Source organism: Bacillus rossius, chromosome 2 (assembly GCF_032445375.1).
Source record: "Bacillus rossius redtenbacheri isolate Brsri chromosome 2, Brsri_v3, whole genome shotgun sequence".
In the NCBI taxonomy this organism is placed as follows: domain Eukaryota; kingdom Metazoa; phylum Arthropoda; class Insecta; order Phasmatodea; family Bacillidae; genus Bacillus; species Bacillus rossius.
The window spans coordinates 91,899,448-91,923,264 of record NC_086331.1 but is presented as its reverse complement, the minus strand read 5'-3'; the positions used below and the strand labels follow the sequence as shown (position 1 = coordinate 91,923,264).

Here is a 23,817-nt window from a genome sequence, read left to right as displayed (position 1 = left end):
CCTTTGCCGGTTGTAGTTTGTGTTTGCGTTATCTGTTGAAATGTGGAACAGTGGTTGTTAAAATAAATTAGTCATGATATAAGGCGAAGTAAATATTCAACAACCATGTCGGGCGATGAATGCACGACCACGAAAAGACAAAAGGTCGCAGCGCAGCGGTTTCGGACTGAGTATGCACGCGAATGGCAATGTTTGAAAACCAGCGAGGTGTCGGAACATAGTGCTTTTTGTACCGTGTGTAATTGTGACTTTTCAGTCAAACATGGAGGCCGTGATGATTGCAGGCGACACATCGCTTCCAAGAAACACATCGAACTTGCGAAGGTTAAGGCGGGAACGAAATCATTAAGTTCGTTTTTTACCAAGACAGAGAATTCTCACAGCATCATGAATGCGGAAATGCTATTTACATGTTTTATAGTAGAACATAATTTACCACTATCATCAGCAGACCACGCCGGAGATTTATTTAGGGCCATGTTTCCAGACTCTACAATTGCTAAGAAATATGCATGTGCGAGTACTAAAACAACTGCAGTTCTCAAGTCGATGGCGCAAGATACAACACGCGATGTTGTTTCCATCCTGCAACATGGTAAGTTTTCCATGGCAACTGATGGCAGTACAGACCAAAATAGTGTTAAACTCTACCCCATTTTGGTCAGTTACTTTGACAGTTCTAAAGGAGAAATAGTAACTGCTTTGCTCTCCATTTTAGAAACAGACGACAACACTGGAAAAGGAATTTTCTCTGTTATTGATTCAGAGATGAAGGCAAAAAATATACCTTGGAAAAATTGTGTGGCATTTGGCAGTGACAATTGTAATACAATGTTAGGGCATTTGCGAGGAGTAGCATCCTTCTTGAAAACAGCAAATCCTAGCATAGTAGTTCAAGGTTGCGTGTGCCATTTATTGCATATTTGTGCCCAGAAGGCTGCAAAACAGTTGGGGAGTGACATCGAAACATTAGTTGTTGACATTTACTATTACCTTGAAAAAAGCTCAAAGAGGAAAAAGGAATTAGTTGCTTGCCAAAAGCTGTGGGGTTTGAAAACACACAAAATTTTGAAATATGTTTCGACCCGCTGGCTGTCATTATTGGATGCTATTAACAGACTTTTGGAACAGTGGGATGCATTGTTAGAGTTGTTTGGTGTCGAAGATGAGTCAGTTAACGATAGCCATAATTCTCGTTTCTTAAGTGTAAGGAACATTTTAAAATCTCCTCTCACCAAGCTGTACTTTTTGTTTCTTAGTAGTGTATTACCCGCTTTCACTTCTTGCAATGTAACGTTGCAATCTGAGGCTCCATCCATACACATTGTTAGCAGAGAACTGTTGGCCTTGTTCACAGATCTGTTGGTTCGTTTCATGAAACCAGATGCAGTTGTTTCAACTAATTCTGACATAACTGAGGTACAGTTAAAAAAAGGCATCAGAAATCAGATGAAAACCTTGTGATTGGAGCCAAAGCAAGAGTTTACTTAAGGGAAAATTAAGAAATACTTTCTACATCACAGTTGAAGTCATTTTATGAGTCTGTCAGAAATTTTTTTGTTGTAGCTTGTGACTATATGATTTCTAAACTGCCCATGAAGGATAAATTTTTGAAACACACTGAGATAGTGGATGTCAATCTTAAGAAAGAGAAGAACTTTTCATCTGTAGAGTATCTTATGTCTCAATTTACTGGGGTTGTCAATGAAAGTGAGATGGATGAAATAGAGCTTGAATTCAGTAGGTACCAGATTGACGAACTAAATCAAGAAATCCTAGGTTCACCAAAAATGGACGTATGTTGGGGAAAAATCTCCAAATTGGTAGATGCGAGTGGCAGTGTTAAGTACAAGGTTCTCCCAAAACTTATGCTGACCATATTATTAGTTCCTCACAGCAATGCTGCGACAGAGCGTATTTTCAGTATAGTAAGGCAAAATGCTACTGACTTTCGTGCAAATCTTGGAACTGAGACATTAAATGCTTTAATGGTTGAAAAAATAAAAATGGGTGCACACGGAGATAAATGTTACAAAAAGAAGTTTTCCAAGAAGCAACTAGAAATGGCTAAGCATGCTACTGTTAACCAGTTGAAGCAAGGAGGGGTGCATAAGGAGGATTTATAAATTAACTTGTTGGCACACTGCTGAAATGAGACGATTTTGTAAATATGTGTGTGCATATAAGTTAAATGTATATAGACATTCCAGAAATGAGTGTACAACTTAAAAAAAAAAATAGTAGGCCTAGGCCTATTTCATAACTTTCGGAAATATGTGATCAGAAATTCCTGTTGAGGTGAGCTTGCAATTTTTTATTTATAATTTAGCCATAAATGAGATATTTTAGTTGTGAGTGCAGGTAAATGTAATGTACCATGTTTTAAGTGTTCTGATTTATTTGGTCTCTCATTGTGTTTGCATGTGCGTTGTATGTATACAAAAAAACAATTTTGGTCATTTGTGAGTTTTAGAGGGCAGATAGCACTTAAGGTGTTCATTGTTTTCTCTCTTTCCCTCAAGGCTACCAATGTGTATAATTTTTAACCTGAAATATTATAAAACAATAGCAAATTTCCAACTGGTAGTATATTTAATATTCAGATACAAAAACTGTGTAAATAGCAGTTTACACCTTGAAATTCAAATTTTTCCGGGGGTGGGTCTCCGGACCCCTCTCTTACAAAGTGTGGTCGATGATCCATTGGCGAGGAGGGGTGACTACTGATGAGACTACTCAGAAGTTGGCATCCCTGATATTGACATTTTAACATTTAGAAAATTAGTTTTTTGTTATGTATTACAATGTTATTGAAATTGTATTGACTAATGAATAAAATAATAACATAATTTTAATACAGTTGTGTATGAACAGTGAGTAACATTATGAACCTATTAGATGAACAGTGTAAATTAAAACAAAAAACTGGTAAAAAATTTAAAACTAGAAAAACAACCATTAAATGCAGCAAAGATTTAGTTACCTACATGTATGTGCTGGTGAATCCTGCAGTCTAACTTGAACTCCTAATGAAATAAAATATTTTAAATATCTGGGAAATCAAATTAATAAAACATAGATGAACTGCCAATTATTAGCCCCTGTCAACTGAAAATAAGGCATTGCAATCAAAAAGAAGAAATGTATCACAATATCCTCAGGAATATCCTAAAAAGCTATTTGACAACATAATACTTTATGTAATTTATCAGAAACATTAGAAAATTAAGGCATTTTTTGTGATTTGGTTTAGTCACAATCAATGGAAACTTTTAAATTGATAGAGCAAAATAGCGATGATGAAAAGACATACTTAAATCCTGTTATGTACCAATATTTACTTCAAAATTTTGTTTGAAATGTAAATATATTCTTTGTATTCGCAGTTTCTTTGTGTCTTTGTTTCACTATTGTACGTTAACAGTGTTAACTCCATAGAAATAACCAAAGCAACTATTTTACCTACCATCACAAATTAAAAACACAACACCCTTCTTACCTTAAAACAACAATAAAATTTACTTAAAACTACAAATCACAAATATTTAAAGGCCATAAAAAACACTTACCTTTCTTAGCATTATGGCACTAATCATTTTATGTCAATATTTCTCTTGTAGATATTAAATTTATATCAAAAACAATTTTCCATTCCTCCTTTTAACTTATTTGATATTGTGAAACACGAACCATCACTTCCTTGGTCACTACTACAAACAAAACCACACAATATCTCTCTAGACTATACCGTTATATTGATACAACATAAATAAACACGACCTGCCTCTTCTCTTGTCAAAACTACACTCACTACCCCACATATCCAACAAATTTCTTATTACAGTAAACTTATAATTATCCGCGGGCAAATGATCCACGGGCAGATGATCTGCGGTGCGGATTATCCGCACATGCTACGAAAAAATACAGCACATATGTAAATCTGTATTTTATTACAAGTGAGCAGATTTGAACTCTACTGATGAGTTTATTGTGTGCAGTATACAGTAAAACGCCACAGGCCTTCTCGGAACTCACGCAGTAGGCTGGCATGCGTTGCTATTTTTGACTCTGTCACGCTTTGTTTCTAGTCGTATGGTTGCTTTGACGAGCAGACAGTCAGCCAAGGTCGCTCCACTCCCCTTCCTCCTCCCTCGCCATCATGGCCTCTTCCTTTCTTTCTCTCTGGTCTATTGCCACGCCCACCTTCTTCTCTCCACTCACTCAGTTGACACTGAGCGTGATTGCTGACCAATCCAAGTTTAGTTTTGCCTAGTTACGTCATGTTTTGGTGTTTAGTGTTTGTGTTTGCCTGGTTTGGTGTTTTTCGTTACGGATTTAAAATGGCAGAAAAGCGAAAGAAGGTCGTGTTGACGATTACGCAAAGACTGGAAATGATCTCTAAAGTAGAAAATGGTGCTTCAAGGAAGCAGATGTGTTTGGATTATAGAGTCGGGGAAACAACAGTGCGTGACATTTTAAAGAAAAAAGACAAACTGGTGAACTTTGCATCAATGTCAGACAATGCTTCTGCGATGAAAAAACTAAAAACTATGAAGAGTTCTACCGTTGAAAAATCTAGACTCGGCATTGGCAGAGTGGTTAGCTCAGGTGCGAAATGAGGGTATCCCTATAAATGGTCCTATCATCGTGGCTAAGGCAAAAACATATTTTGATCTGTTAGGGCTGCAAGGAAATTTTGATGCGTTGTCTGGCTGGTTAACTCATTTTAAGCAATGTCATGGAATTCGTAAGATTGGACTTCACTGAGAAAAACTTGGTGGCGACCAACAAGCAGCTGTCGATTTGCAACATGAATTTGAAGAATTTTTTTTAAAAGAGGAGTTATCCTTTGAACAAATTTACAACGCAGATGAATCGGGACTCTTTTGGAAATGTCTTCCCACTCGCACTTTGGCATTTGAAAGTGAACATCAAGCGGCGGGGCATAAAAGCAGCAAAGAAAAGATAACCATCATGTCTCGCAGTAACGCTACGGGTGGTCATAAGCTTAGACTTCTTGTATTTGGAAAGTCCAAAAAACCGAGATCATTCAAGGGCACAAGAGCAGAAAATTTGCCAGTTGATTATTATAACCAAAAGAAAGGATGGCTGAACCAAAAAATATTTCAAGAATGGTTCAAAACAATTTTTGTTCCTAAAGTGCGTAAACACCTTAAACATGGTGGCCACTCACAGTCACCAAAAACATTCCCTGATTTTTCCCCGATTTCCCTGATTAAAAATTCAAAATTTCACTGATATTTACAATTACAAAAAAAACATACTTTTGATGAAATAATATAATATTATAGAAAGAGATTACTCACATTTTAACACCCTGATGTATTTTCTTCATTATATACATACGGAAGTTCGTTAAATAACATAATACATTTTAAATGTCACTTTACATTATAGCGTCCCCTTTAATGACCTGCAGTCAGTGTTTTGTTTTATGTCTCGAGACCGGAAAAATTCGCGAATTCACTTCGCGATAGGCTAAAATACAAATAGTTATACCTGAGTGCTGCCTCTGCTATTGGCTCACAACTCACCTGGATGACTCTGGGCCAATGAGAAACACCCGACCAAAGCTTTATTGAATCTCAGGCTGCTACGTTGGGACGTCTCAGAAGACAGCAGCCAATGAGTGGGTGGCATTTGACCGAGAGTACGCAGAACTATGGAGTTCATCCTACAGGTCATTGAACCCGCTAATTTTTCCTGTCCCTAGTAATGGGGTATTTCAGTGGCGAGCGCTCAAACATTTTTTCACACAACTTTTGATAACTGTTCTTACATTCACTTTTGAAGTGTAACATTTCTAGTTGTGAAATATTCTTAGCCTTAGTACTCTCAACAAGAGATAACAGTACAGTGAAAATTTTACCTTGTGTTTGATTTAAAAATGAAACAACTAATGGATAAGTCTTCACTGCATTACAATCAGAACTCCCATCTGTAGCTAAAGCAAATGGTCCACTTACTAAAGATTCAACAGTTTCAATTTAGTTTCACCAGCCATATACTCCACTAAGGCAGATGTTTTTGATCTCGCACAGCTGTATTTCTGTGCAACTTTTGAGTCCGGAAACATAGCTCTATACAAATTACCCGAATGATCGGCTACTGCTATCGGTAAATTGTGTTCTACCAAAAAAACTCGTAAACTGCGTTTGTTACTTTCGTTTCTTCAGATGTAGCGAAAAACGACGATATAGATTTATTGCTCGTCACGGCTTTAAAATGTTCTGCATGTTTCTTTGATTCAATATGCCGTCTACAGTCATCCCTTCCACCATGTGCAATCGAAAAGTCACACGTGCATACATTAAAAAACGTGTGGCGTTCCGAAACATTTGAAGATGGCAAGCATGGCCATTCTTTTAAATATTTTGGTCGAAAGTTCTGAAGAATAACTTTTTTTTTGCCCCAGATACACATTGTTCTGTCACACGCTTCATTTCTACAACCGGCACTGAAGAACACAACACCATCGAACAACATAAAAAGGTTTCACGTCTGTAGACACGACAAAAACACTTTGATGAAAAAAAAATGGCTTTCAAGAAAGTAATTAACACAACACAGGTTAGCCAAAGTACCGTACAAAAATTATCGTGATGTAAGTAGCTAACAAACGAAAAGTCCGAGAATATGTACTAGTTGTATCGTACAACGGACGTAATACCGTACCATTTCTATTACAAAACACAAGAATTAATCTACTTATTTCGACAGTACATGCGCACATTTATTAGTTCCGTTATCTGCGCAACCACGTGATGTATTCGAACTGCGTTCACGAAACACGCACATCAGAAACGGAATTTTTTTCCGTTACCACGCAGCACAAAGCCTCGTTTCCGTAATAAACCAGCGATATTCCGTAATTATGTGTTAAATCCGTAATAATTACGGAAAAATCCATAATGGTTGGCAGCTCTACGGAAATATACATAACACAAAAATTCCCGGTTATTAAAAAAATTCCCTGACATTTCCCTGATAATTCCTGATCAACGTGATTTCCCTGATAAATCCCGGTTTTCCCGGTGAGTGGCCACCCTGTTAAAGCAAAAAATTTGCCTGAAAAGGCTGTGCTGTTGATCGACAACGCACCTTCTCATCCAGCTACAAGTGTACTGAAATCTTCTGATGGACAAATTTTTTCAAAGTTATTCCCCCCAAACGTTACCTCGCTAGTGCAACCCATGGACCAAGGGGTCATTGCAACAATGAAAAGAATGTACAGAACCAAGCTGCTAATGTCCAAAATTGAAGAAGGTTGTGATATAAAAGAGTTTTGGAAACACTGCAAAATCCTTGACAGCATCTACGACATTGCATCTGCATGGGACTTAGTGAAACCATCAACTCTGAATAAGTCATAGAGAAAACTCTTGCTAATGTCGAATCAAATGATAATCTAAACCATTTGAGTTGTGAAGAAGAGAATGAAGAGGTTGACACGCCCACGGCAACGCTGGCCGACTTGGTAAAATCAGTTCCAGGTGGTGAGAATGTCGACGATGGGAACATTGCAGAGTGGTTGGATTGTGACGCTAACGAGCTGGGATTCGAGTGCTTGACAGATGAGGAAATCGCTAACAAAGCAAGGGGAGAGGGCGGGAAGGAAGAAGAGCAAAGTGAAAGTGAAGAAGATGAGCCCAGTGCGAAGGTGCGGATGACTCACGAAGTGGCTTTGCAACACATCGTCGGACTGATTCACTATTTAGAGGAACAAGACGACGATGCACAGTTGGCTGAAAAACTTATGTTGCGGAAAATTCAATTAAGAATTACGAAAAGATGTTTCTAAAGCAAGAAACAAAAGCAAGTGACTGATTTTTTTCAAAAAGTTGTAAATTTAAATAGTTGTGCTTTTATAGTGTCTAATGAAGTCTCTGAGTACGTACAGTACCTTATCATTGTTAAGAAGTAGTTACCCAGCACTTTTATGTTTACATTACTGAAATGTATTGTATGTTAATTATTCAGTAAAATACTAAAAATTGTAGCATCATTTAAAAAATTTTACTGTAATTGTAACTTTATTGTACATAAACTTTTATATTTTTAAGTTGAAATTAATGTTTCCTTTTTTGTTTCCCATTTTCAGCTCTTTTGAGGATTATCCGCGATTTTCACTACCCGCGGTGGCCCTGCCACTTAATTTCGCAGATAATCGGAAGTGTACTGTACTTACTTCATGCTTATTGCATACTTATTCATCCAATTTATAACAATATTGAATTAAATTTATTAATTCATTCTTCCTCGTATAAACGACCGCAAATATCACTCCAAAACTCACACTTTCATCTTTTTTTTTCCTTAGTGCTATTTTTTTTTGACGTGACGTCTAATAAATCGATGAACGCCGGCTGCACGCACGAAAAAGTGTCCCACTACGGATGTCCCACTACGGATGTTCCTGTTTGCTCATTGTACGCATGCGTGGCATCTCTCATCCATTCGATTGGAACGACCATCGATTTGACTTTTCAATCATATTTTCGTCGTTTCAATTATTAATACTATGTAATTTAACGATCGTCCACCAATTTTCAGCACAATCAGTACGGTTATTTAAAAGTAATGTTGAATATTCAAATAGGTACGTTTTGAACCAACAATGGTGTTTTACAGTTACACATAATAATTCAAATTACAACCGGGATCTTTTGCACAATGTTTTAATAAATATTGTAACACCTTATAAATAAGTTTGGTGTATTTGGGATGCGTATTTGTTATAAAATAGAGTTATTAAAACGAAATAATATTATTCCCCTACCGTGAACAAAATTTTTATAAAGGTATATATAACATCTGAAACTATCAATTATTAAGTATGGCCTCGTGGCTGAGCGGTCAGTGGCGCTATGTTCTAATCGTAAGGTTGTCGGTTCGATTCCCGGCAGGTGCGGAATTTTTTTTTTTAACTTGTAAAAATAAATACGGTGCACGTAACATTTCAAAAGTAATAAATATATTTGAATAATGAATGCAAATAAAAGTAAATTTATTAATTAAATTGTACATTTCATTTCGCTCATTTGTATCCATACAAAATAGTGATAATTCAATAAAAATGATTCAATTTTATTCATAAAAGTATGCAGAGGTAGATTTTATCATACAAAAGATAGAAAAATTTAAAAAAAATTCTTCCTCAAAGAATATAATATTTTTAATGCCTAAATGGTTTGGTTGCAAAAACCTATTACGGCTCAGTCTCAGGCCGAATATGATATTTCCTTTTCTTCTGGATCAATCATTTCATCAATGTTTTGTTATGACGTCACGTTAAACAATCGTCCGTAAACCGACTTTACAGACAACCAATTTTTTTTTTTTTTTTGCTATTGCCAATACTACATAAAATATTTTCCTTCGTTCCACCATTCAATTTATTATCATTGGCCAACTTCATGACATCATTCTTTTCCCCTACTTTTTTTTACTTGTAATAGGCTTCCGCACTTAGCTGGTATCGTATTCTAGAATTGAGCCAAATTCCCTTATTGCCTGACTTAAATACACAATTAGCCCTAAAACATTTCTAATATCAAATAAATTAAATGGAGGCTTATTACAAGTTGTATCTCAAATCCACTCTAAATTTTTAAAAAAAAATGTTTATTTTGCTGCACCTTAGTTTTTCATTCAGTTTATAATGATGTTCTAACTGCCAGATGCAAGAAATCCAGTCACCATACACTCACTTGATACTCACAAGCACAACTTACCTCCTTACCATTACGCACAAAGAAAACAGGAATCACAGTGTGGAAAGGTTCATCTCCAGAGTCTGACACTTGATCAAACTTTAAACCACAGCCAAAACGATCCCCTTGTTCACACTTCGTTTCAAATTTGGGACCAATCAGTCCATCTTTGCACACCCTAAAAAGATAATAATTTATGTCAAAATTACGACAAAATTACAATTTTTCACACTTGAAATTACTTTTGTTAAAAAAACTTCAATTTCTAACTTCTGCTGAAACGTAGTGGCAGCATTGTGACATCACTTAACGTGATTGTGCTAACTTTCTACTAGTACTGACAGGTGTCCAGGCAACAATGGAACAAAACGTTGCATCAGCACCGCACCAAAATAAAATCATCAACATCATTTTTATAACTCACATGTCCAAAAAATGTATTCTAAAACCTTTTAAAGCAACTTTTCCCCTGAAATGAAGAAAAATTTGTAATTAAAGAGTAATCAGGGGACATTATTTCACCACAATCAGGATGTTACTGCTGAAAAGATTGCTATGTCGTATAAGTATTAGTATACAGTTTGGCAAACTAAAGCCAAGAAAACAAGCGTAAAGTCACTTAACATAGTCAAGTTTAGCCAGGTACTTGAATAAATCACACCTACTAGTTTGTAGTTGAAAAAAGAACAATTTTAGAAAGTATATGTAGGATTATATAATCTTCATAGAAAATTATGACTGCCAATCTGCATTCCAGAATACTACACCTGCACTTGATAGCATATGGCAGTATAATCTTTTAATAAACTATTATTGAAATAAGCAAACCTTTGCAAGCCTTTACATACCTGTTACACTGACACTTTAAGTTGATAAAATAAACACAGCTTGACATTCAAGGAGAAGCTAGTTGAGCTCAATGATTTATAGCCAATTACAAATGATTCTCTCAGAATATTTTAAAATTTCTGAAAATGTTTAATGTTTGGAATCTCTGTAGCAAATATTGTTTTATTTAGTCCAAATCATAAATATAAATGATATACCGGGCACATTCATGTCTTATTAAGTTTAACGAACAAATTTCCATGCCCCTCTGGTCAGTTTGAGGCAGTTAAGTGTAAGTACCGTGTTGTGCATGTGCAGCTAGTACTTACATTGTCTGCACAGAGTATGTGTTAATTTTGAACACCTTTGTTTTTTCAGCACACTTAAAAAACGTCACACCTTTTAGATGATTATGTATTAGGTTTTAAGAGAGTTATTTTGATATGTAAACAACACAGCAAACACAATCAAATACAGTCAAATTACTGCACTTGTGGCAGCATACTACTCCAACAGCCATGTTTGTAGTAGGAGGAAGCCACTTGTATTCCTTAGTCTAAGAAAGTCAGTCTATTTTAAGTTCCCTTAAAAATGTTTGCCTTAGTTTGGTTCCATGGCTGACCTTGCCCTTCAATGATCATCCTCCACTGTTTCTATATTTTCAAGATCCATAATTTAAAAGGTAATGTATTTTTGAGCTTACAAGATGACAGAGTAGATAAACTTTATTCACTGTAATTGGCACCTCACTATGCTCCAGTCATACTTTTTTTTGTTTGAATTCAATATTTATGCTTTTGTTTTGCATCTTGCCAATGCACACTACACATGGATGAATAATGCAGATTTCCAAGTTATGGGACATAGACATATTAATACAATGCAGTACATGTGCAAAACTTTCTGCTTGCGGCCAAAAATAACATATGAATGTATCAACATGTCATACTGAATATAAAGACAGTGTGTAATAAAACACAGTACATAGGAATTGCAGGTTTTACTTTTGTGTACCTATGCTCGTTACAGCCCTGAAGCATCCCTGGAGGCCAACAACCTGGGGAAGATTTCCACAACCCAGTCAATATAAGGTTTTTAGTTCGAATCAAATATAAATACCAAAACCAAGTTATTCTCAAATTTAATAGTAAGAACAAGAATAGTTAGTTGGAATCCTACTTTAACACTTTGTTTTCCACTTTCACATAACAAATAAGCAGTGTTGTTAAAAGTACTCGGAAAAAGTAATTGGGCTCAATTACAATTACTGTGGTGATAATGTAACTAATTACAAGTAAAAATTACTTTATATAGAAGTAATCAGTACAATTACAATTACAATTACTTTCCGCTATCATTTTAAAACTGACCTACGATTCAATTTTTTTACACTTTGTTACATTAATAAACATACATACATATGTTTTGTTAAAAAAATGATTTCATGTAATGATTAAATTTATTATATTTAATTAAATGAATAATATTTGAGAACAAACTTGCTTGAATAACATCAAAAGACTTCATACAAGTAGGTAGCTACCTGTAATAAAAGTAACACTCTTTAAATTTTGGAATTGACCTTACGAAACAATTGCATTTTAAAGTTCTCATCAGATAGATTCCCTCTCTTGATGGCAAAAACATATTTACCAACACTAAAAAGATGCTCAACGCTTGACGGTAGCAATGTGTTAAATTTTAAAAAAGCAGATTTTAGGATAGGGTAATGTTGGAGACACTGCAAGTCACTATGGATCTTCATTTTTGATCATAGATGTTGTGCATACGATCGTAGCACTACAAGCGTAAAATTATAAACTTTACTAATACAAAAGTGTATGATCTTCTTGTTCTTAATTGTATTCATTATACATTCCGAGAATAAAAGTAACGGCAAGTAAATATAAAGTATTGATTACCTTAATGTATCGATTTCAATTAATGTTATGTATTCCGATTACAAGTACGAATTACATTTTTTAAATGTAATTCGTTACAAGTATAAATTACTTGAAAAGTAATTGTTACAAGTAATCCGATTACTTGTAATTCGTTACTTAACAACACTGCAAATAAGGAAGGAAAAGAAGTGATAAATGTGTTGAGTAGCTGCTTCTGGAAAATAAGATGAATAATAACTGAAATTTCTAATAGGTTAGTAAGGTGAAGTCAGCTACAACAGTAACTCATAATATCTTTGATAAAATATTTAATTTATTGAAACAAATGTGTTTTTATGTGGCTAACATAACCCTAACCAACCTTTTATCAGTTATTATTCACATTATTTCCCAAAAGCTGCTACTATACATATTGATCTAGGAAATATTCACAAACTAAAAAATACTGTGAAAACCAAACCATTTCATGAAAAACTTTAATTACAAAAAAAAATCTATATTAACAAAATTTTTAAATATGTATATATTTAAATTCACCCATTTCTGATGTTTATGGCAGTCAGGTAAACTATATTTTAGTTCAGTAATATTATGAACACATTTTATGCCAATTTCCTATGGGATCGGGAACTATAATTTAAGCTTGTTTCTTTTATTTTTAAATTGGACTGTATGTTTTGTCATAAATAAATACAACAAATAAGCTGCTACTGTGTCGCATGTTGGTAGATGGATAGTAACTATAGATTCATACACAGTTACAACTATCACTTTCACTTCTTTTAGAGGACATTGCAAAGAAGTGTCTGTGTTTTTTGCAGTAGTCCACTGTCATAGATGTTTATTTTTTTCTCACTGTTGGAATGCATGTTAAAATGTATATCAATAATAATTTGTTTCTAAGTTTAAATGTTCAAAATAGTCTGTGTTTTCCAATGTCCATGCAATTTTTTTCACTAATGCTCCACGAGACAATAGTGAAAAAACTTTGAATACATGTTCATTTAAAATGCTGAGTATAGATCATGTTTTTCATTATGCTCTCCCATCTTCCACTAAACCATCTAAACTGGGTACTTATAACATACAAATGACTTTATCTCAACAGTAAATGTTATTAACACAAACTCACGAGGTATAATATGTCAAATACAGTAAAACCTTTTTAAGAAAAGCCCACTTAAGAACATTTCCTACACAATAAGTTTAAAAAATGTAGCACTTGATGTGTAAATACATACAATTTTACCCTTTTTATAAATTTTCTCTGGATATAAGTCTAAATTTCCAAGTACCTTGAGAAACTTCTTAACAGGGTTTTACTGTTTTCATAATAAAATTAATATTAGTTACTTTGAAGTTTTAGTATTCATAGTCAAATTCAATTTGAATAATTAACTTTTTGTATTTGTATATTCAAATTCCATAATTTTAATATTCACTCAAACAGGTCTACTGGTAACCAAAACAAAAGTCCACATGGCATGAACCCCACCCTGCCAACCACCTTATGCTCTCCCATTAGTCTGTGTACAGCCAATTATTTTCCTTTAACCCAGGCTGGCACCAGGCATAACTTTCTCTACCTCTCAGCACTGCGTTAACCGCTAAAATTATTTTAACCACACCATTTCCACCACTTCACACCCTCATTCACCCTGAGGTTATGTTAAAAAGTCACTATTCACCCAGTCTGTGAAACACTTTAGGTCATGAGAATAAAATTTGATTAACTAAACTGAAAAAAATTACAAGAAAGTTAATAATTTTTATTTTATTTTTTAAACTAACACAAATATACAAAACCAGAAAATATTTAATTTGTATGTTATCATTTAATTAATAATAATTTCAATAAGCTGAATACAATTTATTTAAAAACCTTTACAGCTTGGGTAGTTAGCATACCTTCCTTCTTCAGTTGACAAACCCACAGATTCAGGCTCAAAACCTATATGTACATCTAATGGATATGCTTTTCCACACACACCAATTGACAGTGTTCCATCCATTCCAGGTTCAACTATTTCCACTTCAAAATAGCAACAACTAGGTGTGAGTTGCTCTTCTGCAATGTACACACCCACTTTATCATGTTCATCACTAGCGTAACTGCAACAAATTAACTTATCAATAAATTAACACACAATACCACAAATTTATATTACATAAAAGCAAAACTGTAAAATTATAACTTAACAAACAGCCATTTTAATTTATCCATAAATTAACAGCAACACACAGACTAAAACAATAATCAATAATTAGAATTGGGTAAACAGTCCACACAATAGTACAAAAAAAATGGCCTCAAATTAATGAAACCCAATCTGGCCCCTTAGTTCTTGCAACATCGCAGATTACATGGGAGGTCAACTACCACCACTGTTACAGAGGCAGTTCAAGGCCTACCTTGCAATTTTCTGTGAGGTAGAGGCTGAATGGATGTCTAAAATTACAGCGTATATGTACCACTAAAATTAAAATCTTTTAAAATAATTTTCAATTATCTAGTCCCTCACATTTAATGACATATCTTTAGTTGCTCATTTCTTTTGAGTGTTTCCGATATAGCCAAATAATATATTTTCTTGTTCTTATATTAATCTTTTGATGTCAAACAGGGTTATGTTCTCCCTACAGCCCAATGTGCCTTGCCTCCTCACACCACAACCCATCTATGACTGCCACATATTTTTAAACCTCCCACAGCAGTGTGTATGCGTATGTTTCGCTCAACCACCGCAAGAGGTGCGTGTAGAGTCTGTGCCACATACCCCATATTTTTTGCCTAATTAATATAATTGTTATTTTTACTTATAATTTCAAGCCTCAAGTGTATATGTTTTCAGTTTATTACAGCAAGGAATGCACCCTCATTTCAGAGGTTTAGTTCATGAACTAAAATACTTAACACACGTAAGTAATATTAATACATGCTAAATAACTGTAATTTAAGTGGAAGAGTTTGAAGGCTTTGATAAGTTTATATCATCTTCACATAACTATTCATGACAAAAATGTAATTTGGAAGCTTCCTTGACCCCTCCCCAGTCTCTCTCTACCACCACCCAGAGAAGGAAGCAACCACAGGACCTCAAGGACTATACGTTTGTTAACTCCGTATCTGATTAACATCTGCAGTTTATAATATCTTAAACTCTTTTTCTTTGAGGCCTACTCCGGGTGGCAGAATGCTTACCTTATTTTAGTCTAGGGATGGACACGACACGACTCGTAATGTTCCAGACCAAGTCACAAGGAGCCCTGGTCTGCATCTAAGCCGATTAGTTTCTGTTTGGCATTTTTTACAGTTACAATTGTGTTACGTGTTTTTGTACTGCATACCTCATGTAACCTTTCTACCAGAAGCCCTTAATTACTTTGCTCGACCACGTGCATACCTGTCCAGGAACTGAGGTGTGTGGAATGCAGAGAGAGCCCACTGACGACCATCGAACAGTATAATAACAGCATGTCCACTCCTCAGAACAAGCTGGTACGGTATGTAAAGGGGAAATCAAGCCTAGCACCCCTACAGCTATGTGGTTGAGTCTTTAGCCGGGTCCACATGCTCATCTACGTGGGAGCGCCCATGTTAACGACAATTAGTTACTCTTGCCAAAGATGTGCATTTCCCCAGACTTCTCTTTGTATATTTTAAGTATGCATTGAAAGATATTTTTATATTGCCAAATGTTTAAGTTATCTAGACTGTTAGGGTACTACATAAATCCTAAATACACAAAAGCTATAAAAATGGAAGGTAATAAAGAACCACGTATTAGGGACACAAAAAAATAAACATTCGAGAATTAACAAATCAAATTTTTTTTATTGATGACACTTTCTCCAAAATTAAATTTTATGTGGAAAAAATTTATTTTTTTGCCAATAGAGTCTACCTAATAAAAAAAATATTTATTACAAACACAAATTGTATAAAAACATAGCGGCACTGTTTACACGTCATTTTGTACGTAACATATGACAAATAACACATTACCAAACATATGGCCTTTCTATAGTGTATGGTGTTTGAGAATAAATTTCCAGGATGGTCAGACTACTTATCACCGTGTCCAGGTATTTACCAAGTGATCATGTTTCCTTTGTTGCATGCTGCCGACTGTCTCCGAGACAGTGTATACTTCCCAGCAATAATTCCTTTCCTCTATTTGTCAACTCCACAGATGCAGCAGTCTCCCCCCCACCCACCAATCACAAGATTTATGGCCACTTTCAGACCAAGCACACAACCTGTTTTACGGTGTTTTATCTAAAGTCTACACATTTGTAACAAAGATGTAGATTTTAATGAAAACTAATAATAATAATAATAAAATACATGAAAGCGTGGTTTAAAATAATCTGAATGGTATACATGTGGCTTTCACGAAGTTGTGAGAAAAAAGTGAATTATTGATTTCAATGAAAAAACTGTGGGCTTTGTTGGCTGTGTTGACTTGTAAAAGTTGCATGTTTAACATCTCACAGTTTTCTTGGAAATCAGTTTTTCACATTTTTCTGACAACTTCCTAAATGGTACCCCGGTATCTTTTTCCACAATAATCCATTAATTAAATTTACATACAAAAAATCAAATAGCTAATTTTATGTAGGGTTTTACTCCAAATACAAATTTTTTCAGGAGGCAAATGTCTTAAACAAACTCTTCAGCATTAAAAGAAACACAATACTATTTTGAAAAGAAAAAAACACAAACTGTAATTGTTCAGTTTCACAAATCATTTCCACTGTGTGACTGGAAATTCACTAATGTTTTTTTCTGATGGTTTCATTTTTTACCTCCTAAAAAATATAGTTTGTTAAAGAACTTATTAAAATGAGCAATACAGTTTTAAAATATCAATGAAGAACTTCTTTGCTTATTAGTTACTCTTTAGGACATTGGACTAGAAATAGTTTCTAATAATGCTGAGAAACTTTAACTATAACCTAATTATTTTAACCCTTTGAACTCCAATTGCTAGTGATACTTGCCATCTTTAAAATCCTATTCCAATTCTTTGTCAAGTCTGGCTCGCCAATACTTTAAATTATGAGACATTGTTCTATGCAGCGGATTCAAAAGATTGGAGAGAGACACTCAACAAAGGACTGAAACAAGGAAATTAACAATGGCATACCTGGCTCAACACAGGAGTTCAAACAGTTAATAAACATAACAGATTAACTCTACTTCCCCATAGTACACAACACACAAACATATTTATAAGTCCCAACACACACTCTCTCTTACTCATCCTACACAAGCAACATAGACAATTTTGAATAACTGCACATGTGGCTTACCTAAGATAATCACCATCTACACTTATTCGTTCCACTTTATGCTTCTTCACATCACCATCTTCTTTCAAACAAAAATATTTCATAGGATAAAAAGCCTCAAAATATGGATGGATATTTTGGGAAACAATGTCTTCCATTTTAGTGTCATTAAAATTTTTCTTTGAAGGTATCAAGATACACACACCAACATAGCTCAGCTTGGACTTCTATGAATACCGTATCAATGAATAGGCAGTCACGTTTGATGACCTGAAAAATAATTGTAATTCAGTGAATCCCTTAAATTGAAAGTTTTTACAAATTTTACAAACATAGCAATTCTACAAATTAAATATTCGAACATTAAAATTTCAATAAAATATTTATTAACTTTTATCATGTCTAGAGTAAATAGAACACTCAACATACATAATAATTAAAAACAATAAATTCTTTGTATGCATTTATGGCATAATTTTTACAACTGGGGTACATTCTTATCACAAACCTTCACATTAGTTCTCTAGACGTACCACAAACTCTTTCTGCTGGTAGAAGGGACTGGGCTGATACAAGTCTTCAACAGGAACCTATGTTAGGAAACATATCATTTAGGTATTTGTTGAAATAGTTCCTTTAACGTGCCGAGGGAAGGCCTACAAAAAGTCAGGGTGCAACACTGCCTTGGATCACCACGTGACCCCGTTGAATGTGAAAAGTATTTGTTTCCTGCAGCTTTGATCAACTACAGTTAAAACTACTTATAATGTCATGTCATAAAGGTGAAAATCAGCTCTCCTAATACTTTCATCTTCACCTACATTAACATCATTACTTGAAGATCTGTATTCTACAATACTTATTGTTAATTCCATGGCAAAGTAGAACACATGTGACACCATGAAATCCTCAATGTAGCCACTTTCCTTTTTGTTAGTATGAGTTGGATACTATACAGGTAACCATGATAGGCCCTACAACTGCTTAGTGTAAACAGTTATTATGATTTAGTTAAGACTATAATTAAATTTAATGATTAAAAGTTCTACTACCTAACTTATATGTCAGAGCTACTACTAACAAAGGACATGGAATCTGCTAAAAATACACATATGCATCAAGTAAGCAATTTTGGTAACTTGTCACAGGCAGAACCTTTCTGTGTTTTACTAAATATTTAGACTGAATTAGTCACCTATGCTGAGTGATTTCAAGGGGAAGTCAAAAGTGTAATGGTATTAGTGCTAGGAAATAGTTTTGAAATAGTCTATGTAATAATAAGAACCACCTATGACAAATTATTCATTTTTTTTATTTGTATTTCCCTTTATATTATAGCTTGTAATAATGGAAAATGCATTTCATAGAATAGTAAATGTGTATCCCCAAGGAAGTTATTAAAAAACAAAACTATAGGATGTGAAAGTATAAGCAACTAATACAAAGTTGGCACATAAAAATAAATAAATATCAAAATTTAAAAAAATCTCATTTCAGCATACCTGCCAAGCATACACAAACTCAAACTCAGTGTTTTAAATGCTAACCCATGCTTTAATGTTTGGAAGCTTATAATATATATTAAAACATGTCACCCCAGAAATAAAGGTGCTTTGTCTCCAAGTTGAACTATACATTTTAAGCACAGGCTTTACCTATAAAGTTTAAAGCTGGTGGTATATTACATTTATTCCCATTATTCAAAGTAAAATGGAATTTCAACTGGTATATAACTCAGCATCATTGGCAATATTCAAAAGGTATCCCTGGAAAAAAAAAAAAGGCAATGTATGTAAATGTTCATGATATGTTTAATATGAGTCTAAATGTTAACACATTTAAATTGTATAACTACACAATGATCAATGAATCAAAGAAATCATTTAAACTAAATATAATTAAATTACATGATTGAAGTCAATGTGTAGAAAAATATGTATCATTCCAATCATAGTGATACATTTCACCTTAAGTACAAAAAATAATTTTCTTGGAGGGGAGAGGGTGTAGTCAACAACAAATTACAAATGACCACAGAAAATGTCACAGTTAAGAAAGTAGGGAAAGTATCTACAATCAATAACATACAAGAAAGGTGATAAGGATAAACAACCAATCACAGACAATCAAACAAGCATGGCAAAGAGGGTTAAGATAAAGGAGAGATGGATTATTTTATGATTACTACTGATAAATGAGGAGAAGATAAAGAGGTGGTGAGGAAATTGCATTTGCATGTCCTACAGCCAATCACAGACAATGAAGCATAATCCCCTCTAACCACCTTCCCCATTCACCCACCAACTTCCCAACTAATGACACAGAACACCTGTCTCGATATAACATCATAGCAATAGACACAATTATCTAAATCAAGAGGGACAGAGATGGAAATGTGAACAAGGATAAGATACGCAAAAGATAGTCATTCCACAATCAAACATGAAAAAATGCACCACACAGATATTTATGACTTCCTGCTTGTCCAGTGCCAATCATTGGGGTGAACAACCCTTAAACACTGTACAGTTGGCACTAATATGTAACTGAATACTTGTAAAAACATAAATTTATAAAAAAAAGTTTCTTTATGAATATGAACCAATAATTGTTAAAAACAAACAGAAAATTTGTTAAGTACTACCTTAATTATTAGGCACAAAATAATACATCCAGATACCTTATCACATGCAGGGAAAAGCTTTAAGCAACCTGTAAAAACTGTGAAGGTTACGACAAGACTTTACAACAGTCAAAAACCCTCACATTCTGAATCACTATTGACAGAGAAATGTTAAGTCTGACTTAAAGGCATATACATAAACATATCAGGAGTAATATGTATAAAATTACTAAAATTTTGTACCACACATACTGTGGTGGATCTTTTATAAAGCAAGTTACTAGGTGGGAACATTTTTCCCTCATAATCTTGACGGAAAGTTTACACTAGATACTATGTCTATTGGTAAGCACCAAGTCAATTTTTCATACTCAAAATAATTTCTTAATTTTTTATGGTGTGGAGGTTACTGACATTGTCTAATTGATGAATGACGTATGCTTTAATGTCTCAGTGAACCAAAAAGTCGGTAACTATTGAGTCAGTTATCTAGGATTAGTTAGCTTTATACGTACCTAAGTGACTTGCCCATCTAGGTTACCTAGAAGCATTCCAGAACCCTGCTTTCCACAACATTTATTTTTAGGGGAATAAACATAGTTGTTTTTTTTAAGTAATTCAGATGGATCAGTGGGTAACACGTATTTTAGGCAATTGTGACCTAGTTTCTCATATTTGTTTTTATCTTTAATATACTTTGAATTTATTTGGATTATTATGTTGTTTTATTCACAAAAAAAACACCATTAACTACATTTTATGAAACTGTTAGTCCTGACTGTTTCATAAAACACCCTATTTAAAATTATTATATAACTATGAACCCATTAGCCTCCCACTTTGAAATTATGAGAACCACTTATCAAAAGTATAAACTATTTATAGAGATTTTTTAAAAAATTTCAAAAATGCACTTATAAGAAAATCAAAATTTTGAATTTGATTTCTCAAAAAAAAAAAAAAAAAAAAAACTTTTTATAACAAAGTATGTTGTGTTGTACATCAAAAGAAAGAGCATTAAAAACTGAGTAAAATGACACCACTCCCATCTCTCTAGCTCAATTAGGAGAAAATCTATGGTGATTTCAAAATATGTTCTGTTACTTTTTTTTAGCTGATTTTGGGAAATATTTACATAGCCGTACTTTTGAAACCGTTTGAGATATTTGAAAAAAAAATTGGCATTTTTCTTAATCTCTATGAAGACAACCTTCATACCAAATTTCATTAAAAACTGAGGTGGTCAAGCAATTTATTTATTTTTGTGTGTTGATTTCATACAGAATGACCCTCTTTAAAATGGTCAGTTACTGGTTAACTACTTGAAGTATCACAACACTCTCATGATAAGAATTGGAAAACATGTCAGAATGTAAAAAAATAGCCTTTTTTGAATTTTGAAGTGAAACTTCTTTTTGTACTCTTGTGCACTTTCATGTGCGCGGCTGTTTCTTGGGGTCAGTCTATCCTCACTCCGGGGCCGTTGGCATGGTCGGTGATCGCTGGAGCAGCCTTGAGTTGGCTCTGGGTGGTGGCATGCGGCTCAGTTAGAACCCTGCCATATGCCATGGGCCATATTCGAAAGAAAATATTGTTCTTTCAAGTATGTATTATTAATATAACTATTTGTGTAAATCAGTATTGTTAAACAGTGTTATGTGAATATTGTTTTAGCTGTGTAACTAAATATTTCTGCTGATATGTTTTTCATGCTTTAGTTTGACATGGGTAAATGTTTGTCACTAATTATTATTTGATTAATTAACTCACACACAGTATTATATTTACGAGCCCACGAGTCTAAATATGTTAATTTCAACTAAGAGGCATGAATATTTCTCAATCGGAGTGTAGCTATGGGTGACTGTGGCTCAAGAAAGTAGCATTGAGCTAGGTCCTATTGGTATACCATGTTGTCACTTTCACGTGCCAGATACCTACCTCAGCTACACACGTCTATTTGGACAATTAGTTATGCTGCATAAACTACCTAATTATCAGCAAACACTATTCTAAATTACTATATCTTGTTCTATTAAAAAATATTAGTAATTTATCTCAATATATAACTAATAAGCAAGAAGTTTCACTTCTGTTGTGCATGGACTCCACGCACACATTTTTTATTATGATTTTTATTGAACAGTGGTTCTCTTTAAGAATTGACAATTTTTTAAAACAAGTTGCCCTTTTTATTAATTACTTCCCGATATTTTGTAACACTAACAGTTACACAGAACTACCTATTCCGCATATTACATCTTACTCCAAACAGTACCTTTCCTAACCTGCAAACTATATGCAATACTGGAAGTCTATAGATACAAAAAATCAAAGCAATTAAGAAGCCCCCATAAATAATCGGATATGAGTTTAGCGAAGCAACACATAATAAAAATAGTATCACGAAAATTCATGAGAACAATTATATTTTACAAACATTAATACAAACCATAAAGACATGTTACACTTTCGGGGACTTTACTAATAAAATAAATGTATGAATTATTATACAACTATTCATTAATGATTTACAATAAAACTTATCACAGCATTCAGAACATTTACTTCAACTTAGAAAATCCTAGGCCCATCAAACAATTTACTCACACGATAAACAAACACATTTGAAAAACACCAGACGACATCAGTGAAGCCAGTAAACCAAAAGAAAAATTCCTTATTTACAAAATATTATTGTAATGACTGGTTGTATATAATTTCTCGAAGTGAATCTTTAAAACGTAAGGTGTACGAAAGAGTGATATAAAATTATAGTTTAATTCTGTAAAACATTTTTTTTTACATACTACTAGGAAATTAAGGTAAATATGTAGTTGGGTGGTAGCTATATGTGAAAAAAATTTTAGAAATCCCAAAATCCTTTTATCATATGCTCTAACTTCCTCTTTTCATTAAACCCGGCGGAGATAAGAAATTCCAAATACTTTAGGAGATATCGCCGTTCTTATTTTGCAATACAAGACCTGTCCAATCATTCGACCACTGCCATTTTTTATTTTGCGGTGTGTTTGTGAATGCCTAATTAATTAAAATGGTCGATTATGTCAGGTCAGGTACATTATAAATACTTTCAAACTAAGCGGACATTAAAAATAGTATGAATTAATTTTAATGGTTGTTTAGTTTTAAAGTATTTATAATGTAACTGACCTGACATAACAAACCGGGACAAAGGATGAACAGTAGGAACTTGACGCCGACCGCCAATGCTCCTCTATGTCGCATAGACCGCTATGCCTCATCAACGTCTCCTAGAAACGTGTGCACCGAACGCGCTCGTGCGCGCAGCAAAGTGCAGTGCGTGCGACGAGGCGAACGCCGTGCAACGAGTGCTGCGCCGGCGGAAGGATCCGGCCAGGTGTGGCATATCCTTCCGCCGCACTACAACAAATTATTTTAATTATGT

General features: G+C 34.1%; 1 protein-coding gene across 10 annotated transcripts in view; it reads right to left on the bottom strand.

Annotated features, from left to right (window-relative positions):
• Positions 1-23,097, bottom strand: part of LOC134529459 (SPRY domain-containing protein 3-like) — a 39,226-nt gene extending 16,129 nt beyond the window's left edge. Inside the window, exons 1-5 of one of the 10 annotated variants that reach the window (XM_063363582.1) lie at positions 22,998-23,072; positions 19,420-19,530; positions 17,786-18,034; positions 14,378-14,581; positions 9,759-9,915 (exon numbers count right to left, since the gene is read on the bottom strand). In XM_063363582.1, coding sequence (XP_063219652.1) covers positions 9,759-9,915; positions 14,378-14,581; positions 17,786-17,922 — 498 coding nt within the window. In that variant the 5' untranslated portion in view covers positions 17,923-18,034; positions 19,420-19,530; positions 22,998-23,072. Of the gene's footprint in view, positions 1-9,758; positions 9,916-14,377; positions 14,582-17,785; positions 18,035-19,419; positions 19,531-22,839 lie in introns of all 10 variants that reach the window. The other 9 variants (XM_063363590.1, XM_063363589.1, XM_063363583.1 and 6 more) reach the window with 9 other exon arrangements.
• Between the last annotated feature and the right edge of the window lie 720 nt (positions 23,098-23,817).